Consider the following 26,983-nt stretch of genomic DNA (forward strand, 5'->3'; position numbering starts at 1 on the left):
TGGAAAGAGCCAGAAGTCAAAAGTAGTGTGAAATGTCACATCAAGTCCCTTCATAAATTGGAAGTTTGCTTATTTCATTTATACTTGTAAAAATAGCTAAAAGTATCCTATAAATACATGTTGGCATCTTATTTACTTTTGAAAAAGCTTTAATTTTTTGATTTGGTCATTTAGCAATAAAAAACCTAAATAAATTGTACATGTTTTAGGCTCTTATTTTTAGTAACTCCTTATGACATTTAAGAAACAAGAATTTAAAGTTGGCAGTCTAACCCACAAGTAATAAAAGAGTTCATTTAGTTTACTTTATTCTTAAAGCAGTTTTTCCCTGACTTGCTAGTTTGCTTCTGGCTCATTTATTTATTAAAAAAAAAAAGATGTATTGGGCTCCTACAATGTGTCCAGCACTATTCCAGGTGCTGGGAATATAATAATGAACAAATAATAATGTCTGCCCTTTGGTAATTTACATTGTAATCAGCAGTGCGTGGGCAGAAGAGTTAGACTAACTAAGAAAACAAACAGTAATATATATGGTGTCAATGTTGTGGAGTTTGCAATTCAATTATATGGACAGGGAAGGTCTTATAGAAAAGGCAAAAGTTAAGAAGCTAGCAGTGGTTGGCAAACTCATTAGTCAACAGAGCCAAATATCAACAGTACAACGATTGAAATTTCTTTTGAGAGCCAATTTTTTTAAACTTAAACTATATAGGTAGGTACATTGTTAATAACTTAATTGGGGTACTCCTAAGGCTTAGGAAGAGCCACACTCAAGGGGCCAAAGAGCCGCATGTGGCTCGCTAGCTGCAGTTTGCCAACCACGGAAAGGGAACTAGCTGTGTGAATATCTGGAGAAAGAGTGTTCTAGGCTGTGGGAACAGCAAGTACAAAGACTTAGTGGCAGATATGTGCCTGGTGTGGTCAAAGAACTCCAATGAAGGTGATGTGGCAGGAGTGGTGAGAGTAAAAAGAATAGTCATACATGGCGGTCAGAGAGGAAACACAGGCCAGGTCACATAGAGTCTTATAGATCATTGTAAGAGCTTCAGGCTTTACTCAGGATGAATTATGAAATCTTTGGAGGTTTTTGAGTAGAGGTATGACATGATGTGACTTAACTTTTAAGAGGATCACCCTGGCTACTGTACAGTGAATTAGAACGAAAAGGAGGCAAGGGTGAAAGTAGGAAGATTAGTTAAGAGACTATTGCGATAGAGTCTGTGCAATAAATAACAACAGTGCAAAAAAGATGAGAGATATGCAAAGGTAACTTGGACCAGAGTGATCGCAGTGGAGTTGGTGGTTCTGCATCTACTTAGAAAGTAGAGAAAACAGGTTTTCCTGATGCATTCAGTTTGGGATGTAAGAAGATGAAAGAAGTCAAGGATAACTCTGAGATTTGAGGCCTGAACACCTGAAGGATAGAGTTGTTGATGGAGATGGATAAGACGATAAGAAATACATGATGGGAGATGATCAAGAAGTCAATTTTGAAATGAGCCAAAAGCAAACTAGCAAGGTTTAGTTTGAAATATTTATTGGACATCCAAGAGGAGATAACTTCATAGAGGATCAGCATTCTAAGAAATACTGAGTGATACCTTCGTTGTTCAGATCCTGTTTATTAGTTTTTTCACTAGGAAACATTTCACTGATTTGGAAGGAGCTGTTTTAAACTGCTGTATTACTTCCTGAGTAATAATAATGAAAAATAAGTTATTTTTCACCAAGCTGGCGTGGTTCAGTGGTTGAGCGTCAACCTATGAACCAGGAGGTCACAGTTTGATTCCCCGTCAGGGCACATGCCTGGATTGCAGGCTTGATCCCCAGTGAGAGGCGAGCAGGAGGCAGCCCATCAATGATTCTCTCTAATCATTGAGGTTTCTATCTCTTTCTTCCTCTCTGAAATCAATAAAAATATATTTTTAAAATAATAAGTTATTTTGCTTTCTAATGCTTTCTATATGCCAGAGCCTGCTAAACTTCACCTACCCCCATATGTTGTTTAATTATCACTCAATCCCATGAAATAGGTGGTATTTTTTCTGTCTTACAGATGAGAAATCTGAGGGCTGTGAAAGAAATGATCCAAAATCTCTTAGCTAAGTAGTGGAGCTGGGATTCGAATCAAGTTCTGGCTGGTTATAATTCTGTTTACTAGAGTTGAAGCTCTTTAGGCTTGGCTACTTTGTTACTGCCGAGGCTTCATAACTGGCACATAAAAGCATACAATAAATATTATGGGTATAAGTTGCATGGATGAATAAATGAATACTGCTTCCTAATACTTGAACTTCCGGCAGTTAAACTGTTAGCCACAAAGACATCTGATATACATATGGAGCTACCTTAAAATGGAGCCAGAAATGCAATTTGGAGCTGCCATCCCAAAGGAGCTGCCTTGTGCCTCTTAGGCCTCAAACTTTTGGTATGATGTGTGCATATATGCATAACCCATGGACATAGTAGGGTGGTGAAGGCCTGGGGTGGGGAGGAGGTGGGCTAGAATTGGTCAATGGGAGGAAAAGGGGACATATGTAATACTTTCAACAATAAAGATTTTAAAAAACAAACCTTTGGTATGTTAAAAGAGGGCAAAATAACCTTTGGACTAGGCCTAAAGCAACACTGTGTCCTGAAGAACTGTTTGCAAAGATAACAGGAAAGCAGATATTATGACTACCAACTGATGGCTACCAGACTGAAAATTAGCATTGTTTAGAATTTGCATCGCAATGCTAGCTTGTGTATATCAGTAGAATACTTTTTTAGCCCTAGCTGGTTTGGCTCAGTGGATAGAGCTTTGGCCTATGGTCTGAAGGGTCTCGGATTTGATTCCAGTCCAAGGCACATACCTTGGTTGCAGGCACCCGGCCCTCGTCAGGGACATGCGGGAGGCAACCAATTGATGTGGTCTCTCTCACATCAGTGTTTCTCTCTGTCTCTTCCTCTCCCATCTACCCTCTCTAAAAATCAATGGAAAAAATACCTTGGGAGGTGGCAGTTGAATTTACAGAACTCTTTTTAAGTTTAGGCTGATCCTGTTTCTAATACAAGTTTTGACAACTGACTTGAAAAGTGGTATATCATTCACAGGAATTGGGTTTGTGCTGACTCTTTTTTTAAAAAACTGTATTTTATTGATTTTAGACAGGAAGGGAGAAGGAGAGATAGAAAGATCACCTTGCTAGTTTGCTTCTGGCAAGTTAATAACTTGCAAAAGTATTTGTATAGTGCTTACTTTTTCTACAAATGACAATTAACTTTTTTTTTTTTTTTTTTTTTTTTTAACTTTAGAGAGGAAACGAGAGGAAGAGAGAGATAGCAACATCAATAGAGAGAAACATTATTGATTGGCTGCTTCCTGCATGCTCCCTTCTGGGGATCAAGCCTGCAACCTGGGCATGTGCCTTGACCAGGAATCAACCGGTGAACTCTTCGTTTTTAGGTCGATACTCAACCAATGAGCCACACCAGCCAGGCAGATAGTTCTCTTTTCCTTCATCCCTGACCTCTCCTTTTTTAAATCTCATCACTGTTACTGGGAAGGGAACCTGGCCCTGAGTGGGTCTACCTAGAGCTGGCTGGTAGCGTGTGGGTTCTTGACTTCATGAAGGAAAGGTTTCACAAAGCGAGTCCAGGCGATTTTGAGGGTACGTTTATTAAAGCTGGGATCTCTAACACAAAGAAGGGCTTAGGATAGAAAAAGCAACAGGAGAGCCTAGGCTGGGTTACTTTTCGGGGATAGCACCGTTTATTAAGAAAGATCAAGACAAAGACCATAGGAGGGTCCCTTCTGGACACAGAGGCCAGGCATCCTGACTCAACATCTGGGGAGCTACTGGTGGGGAGGGCGCTTGTCCCCAGTTGGGCCCTCAGGTTCCTGCAGATGGGGCAGGGCTGTCATAGCCCCTTCCTGTCCCTCCTTCATGAGTCCTGGCTTCTCCCACCCAAGGCACTCGCTCTTTCCAACCAACACCCTCCTCCCTCCATATCCTTTGGGCCTTCACTTCCAGAACAGTGGGGGTATGTAGCGGAGACCCTCTCATTGCTGGGCTCTGCCTGCACCGGAATAATATTATACACATTTTACTTATCCAGTCATCTGTTGATGGGCATTTGGGTTGAACACGGGTATGCATAGATCTCTTTGAGACCCTGCTTGCAATTCTTTTTATTTTATCTTATTTTTTAATTCTTTTTAGATATAAACCCAGAAGTGGGATTGCTGGATGATATAGTAGTTCTATTTTTAATTTTTTGAGTAACTGCCATACTGTTTTCTGTAGTAGTTTTACCATTTTACAATCCCACCAATAGTGTACAAGGGTTCCAGTTTCTCCACATCCTCATCAACTCTAGTTACTTTCTGTTTTGTTTTTTTCTATAGCAGTCAACCTAATGGGTGTGAGCTGATATCTCACTGTGGTTTTTATTTGCATTTCTCATTTGTTACAGAGACTGTCCTTTCCCCATTGATACATGAGGGTTTGTTTCTGGGCTTTCTATTCTATTCCATTGGCCTGTTTGTCTGTCTTATACCAACACCACAGTGTTTAATACAAATATAATTTTGTTTTACTCTGCAAAACCCTTTTATGACTCCTCATTGCCCTCAGGATAAAGTAAAAACATCTGATCCTGCTGCTTTTGATCTGTGTGGCTTCACTGCTTACCTCTCTGACCTCTTTGCTCCTGTCTCTGCTGTAGCACTATAGCTGTATTAAACCTCTTTCAGTTCCACAAATAGGACATGACTCTTTCTACCTTTGAGCCTCTACACCAACTCTTCCCTCTGTCTAAAACCCAACCTCTCCATCTCGCATTGGCTTAACCATCAGGACCCAGCTTAGTTATATGTCACTCTGGGGAGCCTCTTATGGTCTCCCAAGATTAGTTAGGTAAGTCTTCTGTATGCTCCCATAATACAATAGTATTTGTCATAATGTTTATTACTAGAGGCCCAGTGCACGAAATTTGTGCATGGGTAGGGTTCTTAGGCCTGGCTGGCGATCAGGGCCAATCTGTGGGGTGACCAGTGGGGCAATCGGGGGGGGGGGGGGCCCACTGGCATCTGCCTTGGCTGGCCTGGGGCCTAGGGCTGGAGGCAGCTCCTGCGTTGAGCGTCTGCCTCCTGGTGGTCAGTGTGCATCATAGTGACCAGTCATCCCGCTGGTCATTCCGCCATTTGGTTGATTTGCATATTAGGCTTTTATTATATAGGATTGATTTTAATTCATTCTTTCTTTTTTTTTTTTAAATATATTTTACTGATTTTTTACAGAGAGGAAGGGAGAGAGATAGAGAGTTAGAAACATCGATGAGAGAGAAACATCGATCAGCTCAATCAGCTGCCTCCTGCACATCTCCTACTGGGGATGTGCCCACAACCCAGGTATATGCCCTTGACCGGAATCGAACCTGGGACCTTTCAGTCCGCAAGCCGACGCTCTATCCACTGAGCCAAACCGGTTTCGGCCATTCTTTGTGTCTGTTATTCAGATTATAAATTCCTTGACTATTTTATTTATATTGATATCCATTGATTCCTAGTGCAGTGCCTGATAAATAATAGCTGCTTATTACATTTGTTGATTGAATAAACAGTGGCATTTTCTGGCTTAAAACGTTTAGTGATTTCCTCATTGATTACAGTGTAGTTTATAACCTTAATTGCATACCTTGGTTGCAGGTTCATCCTGGTCCCTTTTATGGCATGTCCAGGGAGGTAACCAATCGATGTGTCTCTTTCATGTTGATGTTTCTCTCACTTCCTTTCTCTCCCTCCCTTCCCCTCTCTCTAAAAAATTAATGGCACCGAAACCGGTTTGGCTCAGTGGATAGAGCGTCGGCCTGCGGACTGAAAGGTCCCAGGTTCGATTCCGGTCAAGGGCATGTACCTGGGTTGCGGGCACATCCCCAGTAGGAGATGTGCAGGAGGCGGCTGATTGATGTTTCTCTCCCATCGATGTTTCTAACTCTCTGTCTCTCCCCCTTCTTCTCTGTAAAAAATCAATAAAATATATTTTTAAAAAAATGGGAAAAATATCCTCGGTTGAGGATTAAAAAAAAAAAAGGATGACAAGAATGTCCCAAGATGCTACAAGGTTCAAAGAGGTTACTATGAAAGTGCTTTGTAAAACCAATTAGTTTCTGGTTTATACTAGAGGCCTGATGCACGAAGATTCGTGCAAGAATGGGCCTTCCTTCCCCTGGCTGCCAGCACTGCCTTCACTCTGACTGGAACCACCTTTCCGCCTTCCCATGCTGCCCAGAGGCCCAGAGCGGCTGGGGTGGTGCATCCTGCCTGCGTCATCACCATGGCAAAGATGCAAGTGTCCCGCCCCACCCACTTGGTCCCTGTGCATGCAAATTAACCCATATCTTTGTTGGGTTAATTTGCATACTCACTCCTGATTGGCTGGTGTGTGTTGCAAAGATATGGTCAATTTGCATCTTTCTCTTTTATTAGTGTAGATGACAGCAGGGATAGTATCTTACTCATTTGTGTACTTCTAATCTTTCAATAGTGCCCTGTGTTTGGAAGATACTTTATGGATATTGGCTGATGATTAAACAGGGAGGAAAGGAAGCAAACATTTTATGCCATCTAAAAAGTGAAGTTGAGGTGCCTCATTAGTGCAGTAGGTAGCACGTCAGTCTCATAAAAAGTGAAGTCAAGGTAAATTTTCTAACACATTTTAGCACCTGTAAATGGCTGGAACACTTGCCTCATGAATGGAATAATTTCTGAATGGCCTAATGGCCTTTTGCACTATTCAATTGTAAGACCTCTTGTGTAGTCATACTTTGTCTCTGTAACTAACTTGCTCAACAACTTATTTTCTATCCAGCTAGCCAGTCAAACATGTATTTCTGGTATACCCAGAAGGAACAGAACTGAGCACTAGACTTCTTTTTTTAAAAAAATATATTTTTATTGATTTCAGAGAGGAAGGAAGTGGGAGAGAGAGGTAGAAACATCAATAATGAGAGAGAATAATTGATTGGCTGCCTCCTGCATGCTCCACACTGGGGATCCAGCCCGCAACCTGGGCATGTGCCTTGACCAAGAATTGAACCATGACCTCCTGGTTTATAGCTTGATACTCAACCACTGAGCCATGCCGGCTGGGCAAAATATTTCTTTTTTTAAAAACCAATAATTTATTGTACTTGGCAGTATCAGGGACACTTTTTATTTTATTTTTATTTTTTGTTTTGTTTATTAATCCTCACCCGAGGCTATATTTTCCATTGATTTTAGAGAGAGTGGAAGGGGGTGGGGTGGAGAGAGAGAGTGAGAGAGAAACATTGATGTGCGAGAGACATATCGATTGGTTACCTCACGCACGTGCCCTGACCAGGGCTGGGTATTGAACCTGCAGCCCAGGTATGTGCCCTTGATGGTGAATTGAACCCATCACCCTTTGGTGTGTGGGCTGACACTCTAACCACTGAGCAACACTGACAGGGCAGGGACACTTTCTAAAAAACTTTTCTGATGATCAAATCATTACATACTCATTAAAGAAGTAGCTCATATTTTTAGAATGTTAATTGCATTTTCTTTTTTCATCCTTATGACAACCCTCTGAGATATAGCGATTATTATTGCTATTTTATGTAAGAAGAAACAGAGACTTAGAGAGATTAAATAATACTTGAAAAGCTGGCCTCCCACTTTTTACCTACTTAGTTCTTCAATTTTCAAATCTGAGTTTAAATTTTTACTTCATTGTAGTGGCTTTTCCTCATAACCTCCCCCCAACTAGGTCATGACTTCACTTATTATTCTCTTGGAAACCACCCTTTCCTTTTTCATTGTAGCACATTTCATAACATCTCAGAATTCTTCATTTATTTGAAGGTTTGTTTGTTTATGTCTCTTTCCATATATCAGTTCAGTGAGGACTGGGACCATTTTCTGTTTTGTTTGCCACTAGCACCAAATTGGTAGAGGTCACTGAAGAGGTAGGGGTGGGTAGAGGAAGTAGTCAGGCTTCTTCACGCACTGTTTTTCCATCATGCTAGAGAAGCTAAAGACCAAGTTCTTAAATGTTGGAAGGCTGGAGTGTTGACACAATTGAGGGCACCACAATTAAGGATAGTTATGGTGAGTGTGCTTCTTATTCTATTTACTAACTTGTTAACCTGATAAAGCTAAAATATGAATTGCTTTAACTGCTTGGCAAGGATGTTATAGAAGGAAAGTGTATGATATGGGCCTTATAATGGCTTGCCTTTCAGTTCTGCTCTTTCATATTATATTGTTATTTCATGCCCTTGGGCATTGTTTTCCCTATGAACATGTACTCTTGAAAAAAAATTTTATCTATCCATGGCAAGTGAGATAAATAAGGGTAATGTAATGTATGTTGATATCAACTAACTTATCCTATACATAAGATCATAGAAATCCTTTTCTGAGAATACCTAGAAGATAAGGAAACATTCATGGAGATAGAAGATTAAAATTTTGAAAGATGTCTTGATAAGCCCATCATAAGTTAAAAATATCAAGTTGAGCCGAACCGGTTTGGCTCAGTGGATAGAGCATCAGCCTGTGGACTGAAGGGTCCCAGGTTCGATTCCAGTCAAGGGCATGTGCCTTGGTTGCAGGCACATCCCCAGTGGGGGGTGTGCAGGAGGCAGCTGATTGATCTCTCTCATCGATGTTTCTGACACTCTATCCCTCTCCCTTCTCTGTAAAAAAAACCAAAAAAACAATAAAATATATATTTAAAAATATATATATCAAGTTGAAAATGCATTTAATACACCTAACCTGCTGAACATCATAGTTTAGCCTAGCCTGCCTTAAACTTGCTCAGAACACACTATTCAAAAACACTGGTGACACAGTACACTGTAGAGTACCAGTTGTTTGCCCTCATGACTGCATGCCTGACTGGGAGTTGTGGCTCACTGCTGCTGCCCAGCATCATGAGAGAGTATCGTACTGCATATCGATAGCCTGGGAAAATATCAAAATTCAAAGTGTGATTTCTACTGAATGCATATTGCTTTGACCCATCATTATGTCAAAAAAATTGTTAAGTCAAACCATTCTAAGTTGGGGATCATCTGTAGTCTCTTCACTATAGAAGACCAGACAGTCTTTGTCTGAGCCTTCTAAGAATAGCACACCACTGCATCTTTAAGGCCCTTCCTTGGACAAGACCTTAAGCTCTAAAGACTGAGTGAGTTATCTGATAAGAGCTGATTATGGAGAGTGGAGAAGGGATCCCTATATCTAAGTTAGGCACATACAATGATTAGGGACACTTTACTTAATTTATGTAACAACTATTTATTGAGGCCTATTTTGCCAGTCACTGATCTAAGCATGGCATCACACCTGCTCTCAATGAACTTATGAAATGAAATTGTGTGTCAGGACCATCTGAATTTGTTTGGAAAAGGGTTCAGAATTCTGTGCTATGGTTATTTTCTGCTTCTAGTCATTTAGAACATTTTTTTGTTTTTACCATTTAGAATCCCCAAAACCCTTCTGAGTGACATTATATCCAGATCTGCTGCTTTGCTTGAATTGGGAGTTGGCCATAGATCAGCATTAATTGCTTCCCAGAGTCCCAGTGGCTTGACAGAGGAAAGGTACTTTGAACAAGTTGGTAAAATAAATCTAGACTACTTCACTCAAGATTAACCATCTGAATTTTCTCGTTTACTCTCTCATTTAAGAGGGCACATCATTCTGACACTTGAGATGGTCTGAAACTAAGGAAAAGAAAAGGCTCTCTTTTTCCTTGAAGATGTAGTAGATACTTAATGTATACACCAGACCTCAAATCTGTTTTCTCTGCAATAGAAGCAGAACTGACTGGTTCCTCTTTCCCCACCCCTTCCTTTGATAGTGCCAAGAAATCTGTGAATTTCTAGGTATTTAGTTACCTATCTGACCCTTAGCCTTCAGAGGAGATTTTTGCCAGCAATTGGAGTGACTGTTGTGCCGGGAAGCTGTATTCTACATAGCAAATTGGAAAGCTCTAAAGCCTTTTCTCCCTTTCTACCCCCCTGCCAACCTTCTGCCACTAGAAGATACCATTTGAGCTTTTAGTTTGCCTTCTTTAACTTTTGCTTGACTTCTTCCTTATCCAGAGGTCAAGCCATGTTCTGATATTGGCAGAAGAGGTAAAAGAAATGATTGCTTCATTTGAGGACAGAGTTTCCTTTGATATAAATCACCCTAATTAGAAATCTAACCTCTTTTGGTTTCCACTTTTATTTTGTTACTGTGAAGCCCCTGCTCCTCAAATCTGGTGGGCAAGCAGGGTGCTCTGTCTTCCTTAACAGATTTCTCTGTGCTCCTTTCACTGAGCTCAATCACCAGGTGAATGTCAGAGATTCCTGTCTGGGTGTGGAGAGTGCCGGGTTGTAGCAGATGTAGGTAGCAAGTCGGAAGGAAGAATGCTTTTAAAACATGGCTCCAACAGCCATGTATTGGTAGAGTTATTATGAATTTTGGATAGGAAAGCAGGCTGGATGAATGGTCAGGAGCCCTGGCTTGATCTTAAATCACGTCTGAGACCATTGATTGCTAGCAGAGCTTCATGGGGTAAAGGGAACAGTTTTTTTATCTTAGTTTATTTCTTTGAGACAATTTGTTCTACAGATTTATCTTTTTAACGTTTATTTAAACAAATTTGAGTTTGATTATGAGTTGTTTGATTAAAAGTTAAAAATCTATGGGGAACGCTTAATCATACTTTTTTGAATCTGTGGGTAAACAATCATTTTAATGTTTATAGTAGCTTACATGCATAGAAAAACACTTGTACTACTTCAGGTATGTTAAACCTATGTTCTTTAAAGTGGTGAGTGGGTTTATAGTAAGTGTCTCTCTGTGGGAAACATGGAGGAAGTGAGGGAAGATATCTTTATGGCCTCTTCTACTTGGCTTTCAGGGGCTGATAAAAGAACTATCTTCTGTAATTTCCAAAAAAAGATATCAGTTCTATTTTTTTAAGTTCATGTGATTCTGACCACTTTAAGGAGTCTGCTGATTAGAGTGGTAAAAGGTTTCTCAGAATTTCATATCACTGAGTGGCCAAACACACTGTTTTGTATTACTCTTTATATTCAGTGCTACCATAGTATCTGCCATATAATAGGCATTATTAATATTTGTTTTGCATGGTATTTATCAGAAAATTGCTCTAAAAGCATATTTCTCTTTTTGATCTTAAATTACTATAATGACTAAATTGGGAGGGTTTCCAGTAAAAGAGGGAAGTTAAAACCTACCTCCATTTATTTAACTCTACTTATTCATTTGTTCATTCAACAATTTATTGTTCACTTTACTGGCCCCTGGGCTGACAAAGTTGAGAAACACCTGGTCTCTGCCATCAAGGTTTTAGTACAATGTGATAAACAATAGTAGAAATACATACAGGACGCTAAAATGGTACAAAGTATGGGATGGGGTATCAGGAAATGCTTTCTAAATTAAGAGACTCAGACTGGGTTTAGAAGGATGAATAAAAATTAGCAAAGCTATGAAGGGGAAGAAGAGTATTCTGGGCAGTAGATGAGCATATCTGAAAGCAGAAAGTGAAACATTAAATATTCTGAAACACATTTTGGGTTCCCTTTCTCTTTGAGTCAGTTTAGTACTACTGATTAAGTCAGACAGGCCCTGGTGCACTTCCTGGAGTGGAGGCTGAACCAGCACACACTTGGGCCTTGGCAGATGTACGGATGTGTACTTGCAGTGGCTTGGAACCTTGAGCTGAGAACAGGAGGCTCCTTTGGAGCACAACCCTCCCACAGGGTACTCTTGGGATGCCTGTCCTGGAATTACCCAGGGCAGTAACAAAGCTCTCTTTTCTTCTTTAAACCAAGCCAGCAGGATGGGATGTCTGCTAGCCTTTGTGTTTGGAGCCGACCAACAAACATACAGTGGCCAGCACAATGGCATTGTTGGACTTCAGTGAAAAGTAGGTCGAGGCCCAGTCCTTCCTCTGTCGAGGGCCCATCCAAAGAACAGAGGTTCAACAAGCCACTGATTGGCTGTTTGACATTGATACTGGTTTCTGACTTACTGATAGCACATAAGATTACAGGATCTCTTCCCACTGCTTCTCTGAACACCTCAATTTGGAATCGCTGAATTGCCTTTAACTCTTTTTTTCCTCAGTTTCATATCTACCACTCACTTGCTAAATTCTTTCTGCATATTCTAACTCTAGCCCACTTTTTCATGCCTAAAATAGCACTCTAAATCAGGCATTTGGTCATCTCTCATGTGGTCTGTTGCAGTGCCCTCCCTTCAGCCCTTCTCCTATACTTATACTTTATGCAGGGAAAAAAAGAATAACTACTAATCTCTGTACTTTATATTTGATTTCACGAAATGGAAATGAATCCTCAACAGTGAGTGATTAGCCAGGCCTCAGTGGGGGGAGGGTAATCCAGGTAGAGGGATCAGGAATGTGTACAAATGTGCTGGTAGGTAGGGACTGAAATCTTAATAAGCAGGAGTGAAAGGCTTTGTTTGCCATGCTGATTGTGGGTTTTATTCTAAGAGTAATAGGGCATCATTGAATAATTTTAAGAGGAGAGTGAATTCAGGTTGACATTTCAGAAGGTTTTGGCAGTATTATGTAAAATGGATGGGAATAAGGACTAAGCATGTTCAAGATATACAAAGGAAACCAGAAGACTAGTTAGAAAGCTAAACCCAGGGGAGGAATAATGATGATGAGATATTGATTGTGGGGGGAATGCGTTGTGTAGTATGAGGTAAGCATTGTGTTAGACATACTCTGTACACATTATATCTTTTAATTACCTGCCTTTGATTAAACATCGCATCCTGTTGATTCTACCTCAAAGATGTCTTCAGATATTAACCTTCTTTTCATTCTTTCTGCCATTGTCTTATTCAGGCCTTTATTGCCTCCCACCTGGATGATTCTAGAAACCTCATAACTATTCTCCAGGCCCTAATTCCTGACCTTTCCATACAGTTTTTTTGTTTTGTTTTTGGTCTTTAATCCTCACCCGAGGATATTTTTCCATTGACTTTTAGAGAGAGTGGAAGAGCCCTAGCTGGTTTGGCTCAGTGGATCGAGCATCAGTCTGCAGACTGAAAGGTCCCGGCTTCAATTCCGGTGAAGGGCACATGTCTGGGTTGTGGGCTCGATCCCCAGTGGGGGTGTGCAGGAGGCAGCCGATCCATGATTCTCTCTCGTTATTGATGTTTCTCTCTCTCTCCCTCTCCCTTCCTCTCTGAAGTAAATAAAAATATATTTAAAAGAGAGAGAGAGAGAGAGAGAGAGAGAGAGAGAGAGAGAGAGAGAAATATTGATGTGAGAGAGACACATCGATTGGTTGCCTCCTACCTGAACCCTGACTAGGGCCGGGGCCAGGGAGGAACCTGCAACCGAGGTATGTGCTTTTGACTGGAATTGAACCTGGGACCCTTTCGTCCGCAGGCTGACGCTCTGTTCACTGAGCCAAACTGGCTAGGGTTCCGTAAGTTTTTATATTACTTTTTAAAAAATATATATTTTATTGATTTTTTTACAAAGAGGAAGGGAGAAGGATAGAGAGTTAGAAACATCGATGAGAGAGAAACATCGATTAGCTGCCTCCTGCACACCTTCTACTGGGGATGTGCCAGCAACCAAGGTACATGCCCTTGACCGGAATCGAACCGGGACCCTTCAGTCCACAGGCCGATGCTCTATGCAGTGAGCCAAACCGGTTAGGGCTATATTACTTTTAAAATGATATTTCTAGGTAGCATATCTGATCATATTATTGTCCTGTGTGAAAAAACTTTTTAGTTGATTGTCCTCTTCTACTAGACTGTGAACTATGGGCAGAAACTGGCCCCACTTATCTTTGTTTCCATATAGTAGGTTTTTAATGTTTGGTGGATGGCTCTTCCTCAGGACAATCCTGCTAATTAGGTGGCAGCAAATGATCTCTGCTAGTTGGATAGCAGCACATTTATCTGCCTTGGGTAAATGCTCCAGCTTTAGTCCAGTCAGGTAGATTTTTCAAAAAGGAATATTACAGTTGAGATTTTCTTCAGAGCCTCTCAGAATATAGGTTTGAACCACTGTACAGAGATAAGCTTGTTTGGTTGCAGATCAATACATTGATAATTCAAAGTAAACTAAAATAAAAGCAAGCATTTTGTATTCTTCTTCTTACTGTTATGATCAGGTAAGGCTACTGTAGCTCACTAGAATCAGCAAGAATTGGGAACAGGAGCAATGGGTGGAGTGAGTGGTAGGTATTGCCTAGTGCTGCTCCAGAATATGCTCTGTGTGGACACGTTTATGTGTATCTGTGCCTGAGTTGGTATCATCAGAGCCAATAGGGGATATATGGAAAGAACCATACTTTCAGCCTAGACAACTCCTAACTATCTTTTCGGATCCAACTGAGATGTTACTTCCTCTCTGAAATTTTCCACACTCCTCAGGCAGAGTCAGTTTCTACTTTCATACCCTTAGTATTTATTTCTGTTAAAGGCCTATTGGTATTATTTTCTTGCCTGTGTGTCTTTCACTGAACTTCTTTAAAGTATAATCTGAGTGTTATTTTTATATGTTTACTATATGCTAAGCATTCTTCAGTCACTGGGGGATATAATGTTGATGTAAATGAACTGGTTCTTATTCTCATACTAGAGGCGCGGTGCACGAATTCGTGCACAGATGGGGTCCTGCTCCCAATCGGAGTGGGGGAGGCCAATTGGGGCCAGGCCAGCCGCAGGAGGTTGGCCAGCCACAGTGGGTGTCATAGCGATCAGTTGTTCTGGTTGCTTGGCTTTTTTTGTTTGTTTGTTTTGCTTTTCTTTTTGGACTTTTAATTTCTTTATTGATTAGGTATTACCTATGTATCCTTATTCCCCCATTAGCCCCCCACTCATGCCCTCACCCCCCTGTTGTCTGTGTCCTTGGTTAGGCTTATATGCATGCATACAAGTCCTTTGGTTGATCTCTTTCCCTTACCCCCACCTTCCCCTACCTTCCCTCTGAGGTTTGATGTTCTGATTGATGATTCTCTGTCTCTGGATCTGCTTTTGTTCATCAGTTTATGTTGTTCATTATATTCTATAAATGAGTAAGATCATGTGATATTTATCTTTCTCTGACTGGCTTATTTCACTTAGCATAATGCCCTCCCGTTCCATCCATCCTGTTGCAAATGGTAAGAACTTTTTTACCGCAGCGTAGTATTCCATTGTGTAGATGTACCACAGTTTTTTAATCCACTCATCTGCTGATGGGCACTTAGGCTGTTTCCAAATCTTAGGTATGGTGAATTGTGCTGCTATGAACATAGGGGTGCATATATCCTTTCTGATTGGTGTTTCTAATTTCTTGGGATATATTCCTAGAAGTGGGATCACTGGGTCAAATGGGAGATCCATTTTTAGTTTTTTGAGGAAACTTTTCAAGTCTTTTCAATCGTTGTTTTTAATCTTAATATTTTTGTTCAGCTGCTTTGGAGAACTATGAAGAAATACAAAATCACCTTACCCAAGAGTTTTGAATGGGTAATTTTGTTATTTCTTGTTGGCTGAAATCTCCCTTATGTTGACATTGCAAAGACACTGTGCACTGACAGAGGACAGGAAAAAGTGTTGTCTTCACAGCCCTTTAAAAACTTAGGAAGGCAAATGACCATTTCCTGTAAAGTACAGAATAGTAGAATAAATAACAGCAACAGAGGACCATAAAGCCCCACATGTGCTGAAAAAAAGCAAGTTTGCAAATATTTAAGTGAGAGTAACATCCTATATAATAAAGAGGGAATATGCAAATTGACCATCACTCCACCACGAAAGATGGCTGCGCCCACCGTGGAGACGGGGGAGGGCGTGTTTCCATAACACAAGATGGCTGCTCGTTTCTGTAACGAGCCTTAACGAGCAATCAGCAGGGACCTGAGGCTGTGCCCCCCCAAACCCTCCCCCTGCTTGGGGTTTGATGGGACCTCAGGCTGCGCCCCCCGCCCCGGCACCAGGCCAGGGGACCTGAGGCCGCACCCCCTGCCCGGCGGGGAGTGATGGGGGGCCTCAAGCTGCTCCCCCCGCCTCAGTGCTGGGCCAGGGGACCTCAGGCCATGCCCCCCGCCCCAGTGCCGGGCCAGGGGACCCCAGGCCGCACCCGCCGCCCAGCAGGACTTGATGAGGACCTCAAGGCGTGCCCCCTGCCCTGGTGCCAGGCTGGGGGCCCTGAGGATGCGCTTGGGGACCTGAGGCTGCGCCTGCCACCCGGTGGGGCTGATGGGGGACCTGACGCTGCACCCCCTCACCCTGCGGGGCTTGACGAGGGCCCTGAGGCTGCACCTCCTACCCGGTGGGGCTTGACAAGGGTTGGGTCGGCCGGGTCTGGATCTCGCCCAATGGGGGTGGGGCCAGCTGGGTCTGGGTCTCTCGCAATTTTGAGGCACTGTGGGTGTGTGGGGACTTGACTCTGGGTCCTGCAGCGTGCCCCAGACTCTGACAGGAGGAAGATTTTCATATACATTTTACTAATTTTCTTTCATCTCTGACACTTCTATTATAGAGAAAGGGCAAATAGTAATATTAAAATATTTTCTCTAATTAATCCCCCTTTAATGTGCATGAATTTCGTGCACCGGGCCACTAGTCATATAATAAAGAAAAAGTAAACTGCCTAAGTGTCCAGAATTCAGCCTCCACAGCATACATCCATTTTCAAGCCATTTCAATGAAGACTTTTCTTACAATAAACAAACAAACAAAAATGATGAAAGTTCTATTTACTATGTTGGAAATGCAAAATAAAGAAATAAAACTGCTAATTCCATAAAATATTTGGAACTAATTTTGTTTTCATAAATACATAAAATGGTGTTGGTGTTTATCTCTTTTTAAAGTTTCAATCGTCATTCATTCTTACTGTTTAAAAAAAAAAACACATTCAAACTAATGTCAACCTTTAAGAATAAACTTTGGAATATTTAAAAAAACATGTTTGGAAAAATGAGCCACATTTTTCATTGCCAGAATTATGCTTTGTCCTTGGTAGAATCATCTTTGTTCCTTCTTTTTACGTCCCAATGATAAACCCTGACCCTATTGACTTCAGTGGCAGTCAATGGATCTTGATGAAAGTCAAGGTCTTCCTTAAGAGAATCCAGATTCTTTGTGGTAGTGGGTAAATTCTTTTTCAATGATGCCTGAGCTTCATCAATATCATATTCAAGCATTACATTAGCTCCCAACCACAGACACACTTTATTGGTAGGAGGAACTGAAGCTTTGCCATACAGGTTATCTGCCAGTAAGAATCCGGTCTCCACTGAATTGGTGGACTCCTTCTTCTGCATGTATTTCCGAATTTCTAAAGTCTGCTGAATTTCAGGAATCTGACCCTTTAGCCTCCTTTTCTTTTGAGCAAGGTTGAGTTCCATAAACTTATACTTCTGGTACTGTTCATCCAACTTCTTTAGCACTGTATCCACAGTCTCATTCCCAGGCTGTTTCATGTAGGAATCCACATCTTCCACAAACACAGCCTCAGGAATCCCCAGGTGGAGCCACCGCCCGTTCCTGAATCGAGTTCTCCTAAACCACAGCCATCTCTAGCCTTGTTTGGCTTTTATATATGTAGATGGATGTGGTGGGAAGGGGAAGGGTGCTCAATAAATGTTTGTTAGAAATAACCTGAATTGGTAATTCTTATGTGGAGAACTGAGTATCCACTTATCTGTCCTTTTGGCAATTTTTTTAGGGTGTTGGCATATGATTTCTTGCATATGTAATGTTGTTTAGTAAACATACATTTATCTATTGAGCGCTTTCTAGGAAAAGGAGTCTTTTTAATGAAATCAAGTATCAAACACAAATGAAATGGCAGGAACTTTGTTCTAATATTTTATTAGATCATGTAGAGAAGAGGCAGGTTTTGGTGTAGGTGAAGTTGAGGGACAATCACTGAGGGGTACTGAAGTACTTAAAACGTGGCTGATATTATAGTTTTCTGAACTTGAAAGTTTAAAAGAACAATAAGAAATGGAAAGTGTAAAAACTTCTCTTTCTGGTAAGTTATGCAAATATATTGCCAATGCCCTAGGTTGTTTTGTAGGGCTGCCCAAGGGAGTGGTCTGGAAGAAAAAGACAGCGAAGCAGCTGTTATTCTCATCCGGGAAAGCTGAATGTGCTAGTGCAGTTGCTCTTGTCTCTGCTTCCCTGATTTGCTCAGAGGACATACCAGCTGAGTCTGCACTGGGAGTTGCTATGGGGAAGTAAACGTTCCAACTAATGGGCACACCGTGTGTAGCAACTTAGAAATCTTCCTTGTTGGCAGATCTCAAACTTCCTTTCCTCATAGATGCAAAAGGTCTTGAGACATTGAGAAGTTGTGGTTTCTGAGGCCCAGAGACTTATCAGCCCCACCAGAGTATTCACCAAAGGCCAGCAAGAGAGATTGGTTGTAACAATAAACTTCGTTTGGTTTCCGTCTCTGGTTTGTACTTTTTCCATTTTGCTTGGAAAATTCAGAGCCTAGCCAGTGTGATTCCTCACCTTGTCTCACCTTTCTTCTCTGCTCTCCATCCTCTGGCTTGGTCTGTGAATTTCTCAGGCCTTCAGAGACATGGCTGAAGAGAGTAAATGTGTTTCTCTGAACCAGAATCCAAAGTTCTGGCTTAGTCTGGCCTACAGATAGTGCAAATACAGACAGCCTTTACGTCAGCTTTTCTGCATGGCCTCAGACGGGAAACCTGAGTGACTCCTGAAGTCAGGCCTTCCATGTTACAGTGTCACCCTGCCAAACAAGTGAACCACCACCCCTTCAGATCTTTCTGACTCTCAGAGCTAAAGGAATTTGTCTGCATGATTAGGTATCAGCTTTATTGCTCCCATGCAGCTTGGAGTTTGCAGGTTCAGTTTCTTTTTAGCAAATGAGCACTTCATATGTGAACGACAGACAGATTCAACTGCAGTGAATAAATGAAGGAAGGCATTGTGCTAATGCCATCAGTATGCCTCATTTTGAGATTTCCAAAGATGGATTATCAAGCAGGATGAAGCAGATCGGCAGGTTTTCCTTTTGAGAAGTTAGGTGTATTTTTAGCCATTCTCCCTGCCTTGCCAAACCTGATCCGCCTCATTCAAGGATCTGAAGTGCTGCATCGTGCTGCCCCCAACTGGTTCTTTTGGTGCTTATGTTACCACATCAGAAAATCTCAGATTATGTGGCACTTAAAATTTTTTTAAATACATTTTTATTGATTTCAGAGAGGAAGGGAGAGGGAGAGAGAGATAGAAACATCAATGATGAGAGAATCATTAATCAGCTGCCTTCTGCAGGCCCCCTACTGGGGACAGAGCCCACAACCCAGGCATGTGCCCTTGACCAGAATCAAACTTGGGACCCTTTAGTCCACAGGCCGGCGCTCTATCCACTGAGCCAAACCGGCTAGGGCTTAAATTTTTTTTAAGCACTTTCATATATTTGTATTAGATTCTCATAATAACATTGTAAGTTATATGGATCAGAAATGATCATACCTACTTTATAGATGGGAAAACTGAAGGATATCTTTATTAGTTGACTTGTCCAAAGTTAAATGACTATTAAAAGGCAGAATTCGCCCTAGCCAGTTTGGCTCAGCGGATAGAGTGTCGGCCTGTGGACTGAAGGATCCCAAGTTCGATTCTGGCCAAGGGCACATGCCTGGGTTGCGGGCTCGATCCCCAGTGGGGGGCGTGCAGGAGGCAGCCAATCAATGATTCTCTCTCATCATTGATGTTTCTATTTCTCTCTCCCTCTTCCTTCCTCTCTGAAATCAATAAAACAAATATATTTTTTTAAAAAGGCAGAATTGGACTAAAATTCAGATCTCTTGCCCTCGATCCTATTAAGTTCCCTGGTCTTTTGTAAATTCAGTAATACCCCCCATAGTAGGTATTAAGAGCTTAATTTAGACTTGGAGGAATTTTCCCCCTTTTCTCCCTTGGAAGGAGGAGGGAGATAATACCAAATCATGTGAGGTTTGAATAAATTCACTTAACCTAATTGGCAAAAAAACTTTGAGCTCCTGTTTTGCATGAGGCTCTCTGATTTGGGTGCTCCGGTCTCCTACCTCTGAGGTGTAATGTAGTGGTAAAGTATATGGATGCTGGAGCGAGGCTGCCTGGGCTTGAACCCTGGCTCTGCTCCTTAATAACTGGGTAACCTTGAGCAAGTTTGTTAACGTGTAAATGCCTTTTGTCAAATGAGGATAATAGTATACTTTACCTCATAGGGTTATGTGCAGTGAATGAGATAATTTTAAGTTCTTAGAATAGTGCCTGGCACAAAGTAAGCACATATAAATAGCTATTAGCTGCTGTTATTATCATCATCTCCATATAAATGCTTATTTGCTCTTTTTTAAAATATTTTTATTGATTTCAGAGAGGAAAGGAGAAGGAGAGAGAGAGAGAGAAACATCAATGATGAGAGAGAATCATTGATCAGCTGCCTCCTGCACATCCTCCACTAGAGATCAAGCCTGCAACGTGGACATGTGCCCTGACCGGGAATCGAACTGTGACCTCCTGGTTTATAGGTCGACACTCAACCACTGAGCCACACGAGCCGGGCACTTATTTATTCTTTTAAAAAGAAAAAGCAAAACAGCCCTTCATGGGTATGTAGGAATGACAAACAGCCAGATTTCTTAAAAGAGTACATCTTCACAAACTCTCCATAGTTTTCTCTCCTACTCACTTGGGTCTTACTCTGGTCTTAATCACTTTACTGAAACTGCTCTGGCCATGGATGCCAGTGACTTAGTTATAAATTCTGTAGATACTTTTAATGCTCATCTTACTTGATACTTTTGGTCTTTTCCTCTTTGGAGTATTATCTTTCTTTGACTTCTGTGATGATATTCTTACTTGGTTCTTCTTTTCCTGCATGCTTCTGTAAATGTTCTTTTCTCACCTTACATGTTAACCCCTGGGAAATTTCATACATTCCTTGGCTTCAGTGATTACTTTAGCTCAATGATATTGCTTCTTAAATCTTAGTGTCTAGCCTAACTTTGTTCCTGAACTTTATTTATTTATTTATTTTTAAATATATTTTATTGATTTTAGAGAGGAAGAGAGAGAGAAAGATAGAAACATCAATGACGAGAGACAATCATTGATCTGCTGCCTCCTGCAGGCCCCCCCACTGGGGATCGAGCCCACAACTCAGGCACATGCCCTTGGCCGGAATCGAACCTGGGACCCTTCAGTCCGCAGGCCGATGCTCTATCCACTGAGCCAAACCAGCCAGGGCTGTTCCTGAACTTTAAACAACTCTCTATATGACACCTCCACTTTGGTTGTTCCACAAGCCTTTAAACTCAACATTGCCTTCAGAGAGGAAGGGAGAGGGAGAGAGAGAGATAGAAACATCAATGATGAGAGAGAATCATTGACTGGCTGACTCCTGCATGCCTCCTACTGGGGATCGAGCCTGAAACCCAGGCATGTGCCCTTGACTGGAATCTGAACCTTGGACCCTTCAGTCTGCAGGCCAATGCTTTATCCACTCAGCCAAACCGGCTGGGGCTCAAGTTTTGTTTTTTTACTCTGCCATCTAAGTACATCTTTTTTAAAAAAGTTTTTATTGATTTTAGAGAGAGAGGGAGAGAGGGAGAGAGAGAAGCATCAATGAGAGATAAACATCTGTTGACTGCCTCCTGCATGCCCCTTACCCACAACCCAGTCTCGATCCCCATTTACCCTGACTGGGAATTGAACCAGTGACCTCTTGGTACATGGGATGACACTCAACCAACAGCCACACTGGCCAGGGCTCTAAGTACATCTTGAATCTTGCTCTGTCCCATTGCCTCCACGATTGCCTTAACTCAGACACCCTTCTTTCACCAGGATTATCGCAATACTCTTCTATTTTTCCTTTTCGATATTCTCCACTCTATTCTATCATACCATTGCTAAAATAATATTTTCTTTAAAAGCAAATATAAATGTTATTTTGTCTAAAAGACTTTCTTTTGTTCCCTATAGACAAGGTGGTAAAGCCCATATATCAGTGGTTTTCAACCTTGGCTGCACATTAGAATCACCTGGGAATTTTTTTTAAATCCTAAGGTGATTCTAATGTGCAGCCAAGGTTGAGAACCACTGCCATATATCTTAGCAAAGCATATTAGCCTCACCTGCTTCTTTTGGCCATATTGAGTAAATTGGTTTTCTATGTGCATCATGCATTTAACCTATATCTTGCATATGCTACTCACTTTGTGTGGACTGTGTTTCTTTTATGTTCCCCCAGGTTATCCTTTTGACTCCTTATTTTCTTTGTGCAGCTTTCTCTGACATGTTCAGATTGAGTTAGTAACTTTATTCTGTTTGCTGCATAGCACTGTGGTGGTACATGTACAAAGCTATATTTTAGCATTTACCAAATGATGTTGTTTGTCTGTATCCCTTAATAGATTGTGATCTCCTTAAAGAAAGGTATCTTTGTGTATAGATGCAGAATAAGCCCTCAGTCACCTAAAAAACAATGAACAAAACATCCAGTCTCTATCTTCTAAGTGTTACTCTCTAGTGGTTTCACCACCAGCCTTATATTCCTGACAAATGGTAGCTGGGTTTTCCTTGTTTTACAGTATATCAACGCTGGAAACCTGGAACAGTTGCTAGACAGTAACCTGTACTTGCCCTGGACTGTGAGGGTGAAACTGGCCTATGACATAGCAGTGGGCCTCAGCTATCTTCACTTCAAAGGCATTTTCCATCGGGACCTCACATCTAAGGTATGAAGGCTTTCCTTGCACCACTCGACACTGTCCTCCATTACCAAGAAAGCGGTGTTAAGAAACCAGTCATTAATAAGCTTTGAAGTGATAGAGTTCTCTTATAGATTTAACATTTAATCACAGAGGATACAAATTAATACTCTATATAGCTATTCCTTAGAAAGCCAATCTCGGCTCACAGCAGGTACCTTTCAGTGTCGAGCCAGGCAACACATACATCTTGAAAACCTTCACGCTTTAATCTCCTGAATATGTGTGTTGCAGGAGCAGATGGCATGAGGAGGGTTAAGAGGTTCTTGCCCAATAGGATGACAGCAGTCAAGACAGTGTGGGAGCCTGTCTCTTATTGTTCTCGCTCATGGCCTCCAGGAAGTAGCTCTTAACTGAGAGCAGGAGTTCGGAGATTTTTAGTCACTTGAGTGCAGGTTTTGAGGGCCATAATGTACTGACCCATTTTCTATGTGTGTGATTGAGTTTCTGCCATTCTGCCAGTTTCTCTTTGGTGTTAGCTGGTCTCTGTAGTATTCTCTTGCTGTCCAAATTGCTGTGTGACCAGGTTAGAAAACAGTTGCTTTTAGAGGAAGTTGGCCATACTACAGGCAGGCACCACAGGGCCAAGTGGCCCAGGATACCACTGGACAAGACTTATATAAATAATACTGTTTGATCATTGATGTGGGAAATACAAGTCATCTAATATGACTTATGTCCAAGAGCTGGTTTAAAGTCTTCTAGGAAGGTATATGGGAGTTTTGTACCTGCCCAAGAATAGCAGTCATTTTATTCCCCATCCTCAACATATACACATGCACACATATACATGCATACACATTCCCACACCTCTTCTGTCATGGATGAGGGGTAATGGAGATTGTTATAAGAAAAAGTTTGCAAAGAGAACAAAAGCAGGCTGTACTCTCAGAGAAGTAAGTTTCTGACTATCTCACACTAGAATGATTCTGGTGTTCCAAATAGTAGTAATGTCCCTGAGGGACCCTGGCCATTGGTTGATAAACTATTACACAGAAAATAGCTTTAGGGAAGGTGATTGTAGGGCCCCTGGGTGTGGCAGAGCCATGTATAGTCAGCTGCACTGTTAATAAAGGAGCACTAAGACCAGCAAATGGAATGTGGTGACCAGCTGAGGCCTAATTGTGAGGTGGCCTTTGTCTTTCTCGGTACCTGCAAGGACTGGACAGTTGGACAACTGGGACCTGGAAGATGGTATCTTTTCCCCTCATCAGCCTTGTGTCATCCCCTAGAATGTTTTAGAAAGTCAATACTAGGGAAACTGTACTTGTTCCAGGCAAATGAGTGGGTTCATGTCAGCTTAGACCAGCCGTGGGCAAACTACGGCCCATGGGCCAGATCCGGCCCGTTTGAAATGAATAAAACTAAAAAAAAAAAAGACCGTACCCTTTTATGTAATGATGTTTACTTTGAATTTATATTAGTTCACACAAACACTCCATCCATGCTTTTGTTCCGGCCCTCCGGTCCAGTTTAAGAACCCATTGTGGCCCTCGAGTCAAAAAGTTTGCCCACCCCTGGCTTAGACACTGCCTTAAGTTGATAGCCTAGTCTCACATTGGGCATGCAGCCAAAATCAGATCTTTGCAGCATCATTTGCTCCAAGGTGGGGAGAGATCATGACGAGTTGTCCATCAGTCATACAGCTATTTCCCCCACACTTACATGAGTATATATATTTTTATTGAATTCAGAGAAGGGAGAGTGAGAGAGAGATAGAAACATCAATGATGAGAGAGAATCATTGATTGGCTGCCTCCTGCACGCCCCACACTAGGGACGTGCCCTGACCCAGAATTGAACCGTGACCTCCTGATTCATAGGTCGATGCTCAACCACTGAGCCACGCCGGCATGACTATAACCTTTTTGGAACTGTAGGGTAAGACCACTGTCCTTTGGTTTTCCTAATAGGGAGTAGGTATTCTCAGTGCCTGCCAGTGGCTTGAAACAAGAAGCTAGGAACTTAGGAGAAAGTACTGTATCTCTCTGAACTGTTTTCTGGGTCTGAACTTTAAGGAGGTATTGAGAGTACTTCCAGGTGGTAAGAACCAATGACTTTGCAAACTGGAGACAGGCTAGGAAGTGCATTTTAGGAAATCTCAAGTTGAAGAAAAACCAGGGAATTTTACAAACCAGACCATCCAATAGGAGAGACTGTCTGTGTTCGCTGCCCTTTTATCATTTCTGACCTTTTGTCTGAATGTTCCAGCCTCATTGTAACTGTGTTGCAGGGATTAGGAAGAAGGTTTGTCCACACTGAGGCCAGAGCAGCCCCACCCAGATCTGTATTGTAGCAATCATAATAGTGAGAAGTCTCAAGGGAGAAATAGGCTAAAGGGACAGAGTCGGGCTTTGAGGTTTCCAAATGATCTCCTCATTGCCAATGTTGGGTCTGAGTTTGATTTCTTTAAGTATAATGGGAGATTCACTTCATATTAGGTTATGGTATTGTGTCTCGCACCTAGTGTAGAACCTGTCATAGGGGCTTTCTGGCCCTCTTTTAGAAAATGTACTTGATAGCACAGAGGCCAAAACATCTGCTCGAGAGCTGAGATTGAATCCCAGACCCAGTTTTGTTCCATTTCTCCAAATGACTTCAGGGCCCTTGGGGCCTCAGGGTTCCCAGTCTGTAAAATAGATTCTGTCCTTGACCTCACAGGAGCAATCAGTCTGGACTTCTCAGACCAGAGCTCACAGGAGGGATTTAATGTAGTGGGAACACGTTCCAGGTGGGTAAAACAGGACAGAGAAGCAGGTCCCTTTTTTCCAGATGATCCTGAGCCTGTGATAGAAGCAAAGATCCCTAGTTCCTATCAGAGCACCTCCTGAAAGTAGTATTGCCTTTGCAAGGTTCACATCCCAGTGGGTACTGTAGTACTGCTTTCAAGAGTGAAATGTCTGTCAGAGGTAGCTGTTCAGTCTAATTTTGTAATTACTTCTAAGAAATCGTCTGATACAATTTTGTGCAGTGGTGATACTGATAGTTTACTTGAAGGAAGTGGGAGGCAATGTGGCTTTAAAACTATTCAGTTCCTGAGCCATCAAGAAGTGACAATAACCACACACCGGCTTTTACCTGTGGCTCTAAGAGAAGCCAGTACAATTGTGCACAAGTCTCGGCTCTCAGAGGCAGCTGAGAAAGCAGTTTGTTTCTGCTTATTACCATTACTGCCCTGAGTCGGGCAAGCACCACTGCATTTGGTTACCCCTAGGAGTATGAATTATGAATTGTAGCTCTATTCTTGGTTGTTAGATTTTGTATATATGTATTACTTCATTGACTCCATAGGAGCCACTCTGGTGAGTCCATCTGAGTGAAAAGCCTTTCCCACTATGGTCTTAGGCTGTACTATGCAACAGCTAGGAACAGAAAATGTCCATTTTCAGAGGCTGAAGAGAGCATGAATTAGGAACAAAGTTGAATGCTGGAGGGAGTAGTGTGTGTCTATCAGGGCACCCTATAGTCGTTTTTATAATGACTTTCATCAATAGCTTTTGAAAATCATTTATACTGTGCTATTATTAGAGAACATAGTATCGGGGACATAGAAATTACTGGAACACAATCTGTACCATCCTTGGGCTTTTATTTTATTTTTTTCATTCTTGGGCTTTTAGACTAGTTGAGGAGACATATGTGAGTAGATTAGTACATAAGAGCTATGGTAAATATATGGGATCCCATGGTGGGATGGAGGGCAAGAGATGGGACAGCAAACCAGATAATCTTCCGAGAGACTTAAACAGTCTCTGGGGCATTTAGGAGGGCAGTTTAGTCTCTGGCCTCCCTGTGCTGTGTTGATTTTATTCAGTGCCAATAGTGACTCTGCAGTTGCTCTTGGAGACCTCAGGAAGTGCTCTCAGGTGTCTACTCTGGCCCAGTTTTTTGTTTTTAAATAGATTTTTATTGATTTCAGAGAGGAAGGAAGAGGGAGAGAGAAATAGAAACATCAATGCTGAGAGGGAATCATTGATCAGTTGCCTCCTGCATGCCCCCTAGTGGGGATTGAGCCTGCAACCCGGACATGTGCCCTGACTGGGAATCAATCATGACCTCCTGGTTCATAGGTTGATGCTCAACCACTGAACTACACTGGCCCAGGCATTCAGTGGTTTTTAGTATATTCAACCAACACCACTATCTAATTTCAGAACTTTTC

General features: G+C 41.8%; 2 protein-coding genes across 8 annotated transcripts in view; one reads left to right on the forward strand and one right to left on the reverse strand.

Annotated features, from left to right (window-relative positions):
- TESK2 (testis associated actin remodelling kinase 2) overlaps positions 1-26,983 on the forward strand; it is a 116,904-nt gene that overhangs the window by 82,463 nt on the left and 7,458 nt on the right. For all 7 annotated transcript variants that reach the window (XM_036352970.1, XM_036352971.1, XM_036352972.1 and 4 more), the window contains one exon: positions 22,642-22,788. In XM_036352970.1, coding sequence (XP_036208863.1) covers positions 22,642-22,788 — 147 coding nt within the window. The remainder of the gene's footprint in view (positions 1-22,641; positions 22,789-26,983) is intronic.
- Positions 16,955-17,567, reverse strand: LOC118677678 (prefoldin subunit 3-like). The gene has a single exon (XM_036352981.1). The coding sequence runs from the start codon at positions 17,506-17,508 to the stop codon at positions 17,029-17,031; it is 480 nt and encodes a 159-aa protein (XP_036208874.1). The 5' UTR covers positions 17,509-17,567; the 3' UTR covers positions 16,955-17,028.

This window comes from Myotis myotis, unplaced genomic scaffold (genome assembly GCF_014108235.1).
Source record: "Myotis myotis isolate mMyoMyo1 unplaced genomic scaffold, mMyoMyo1.p scaffold_m19_p_2, whole genome shotgun sequence".
NCBI lineage: Eukaryota > Metazoa > Chordata > Mammalia > Chiroptera > Vespertilionidae > Myotis > Myotis myotis.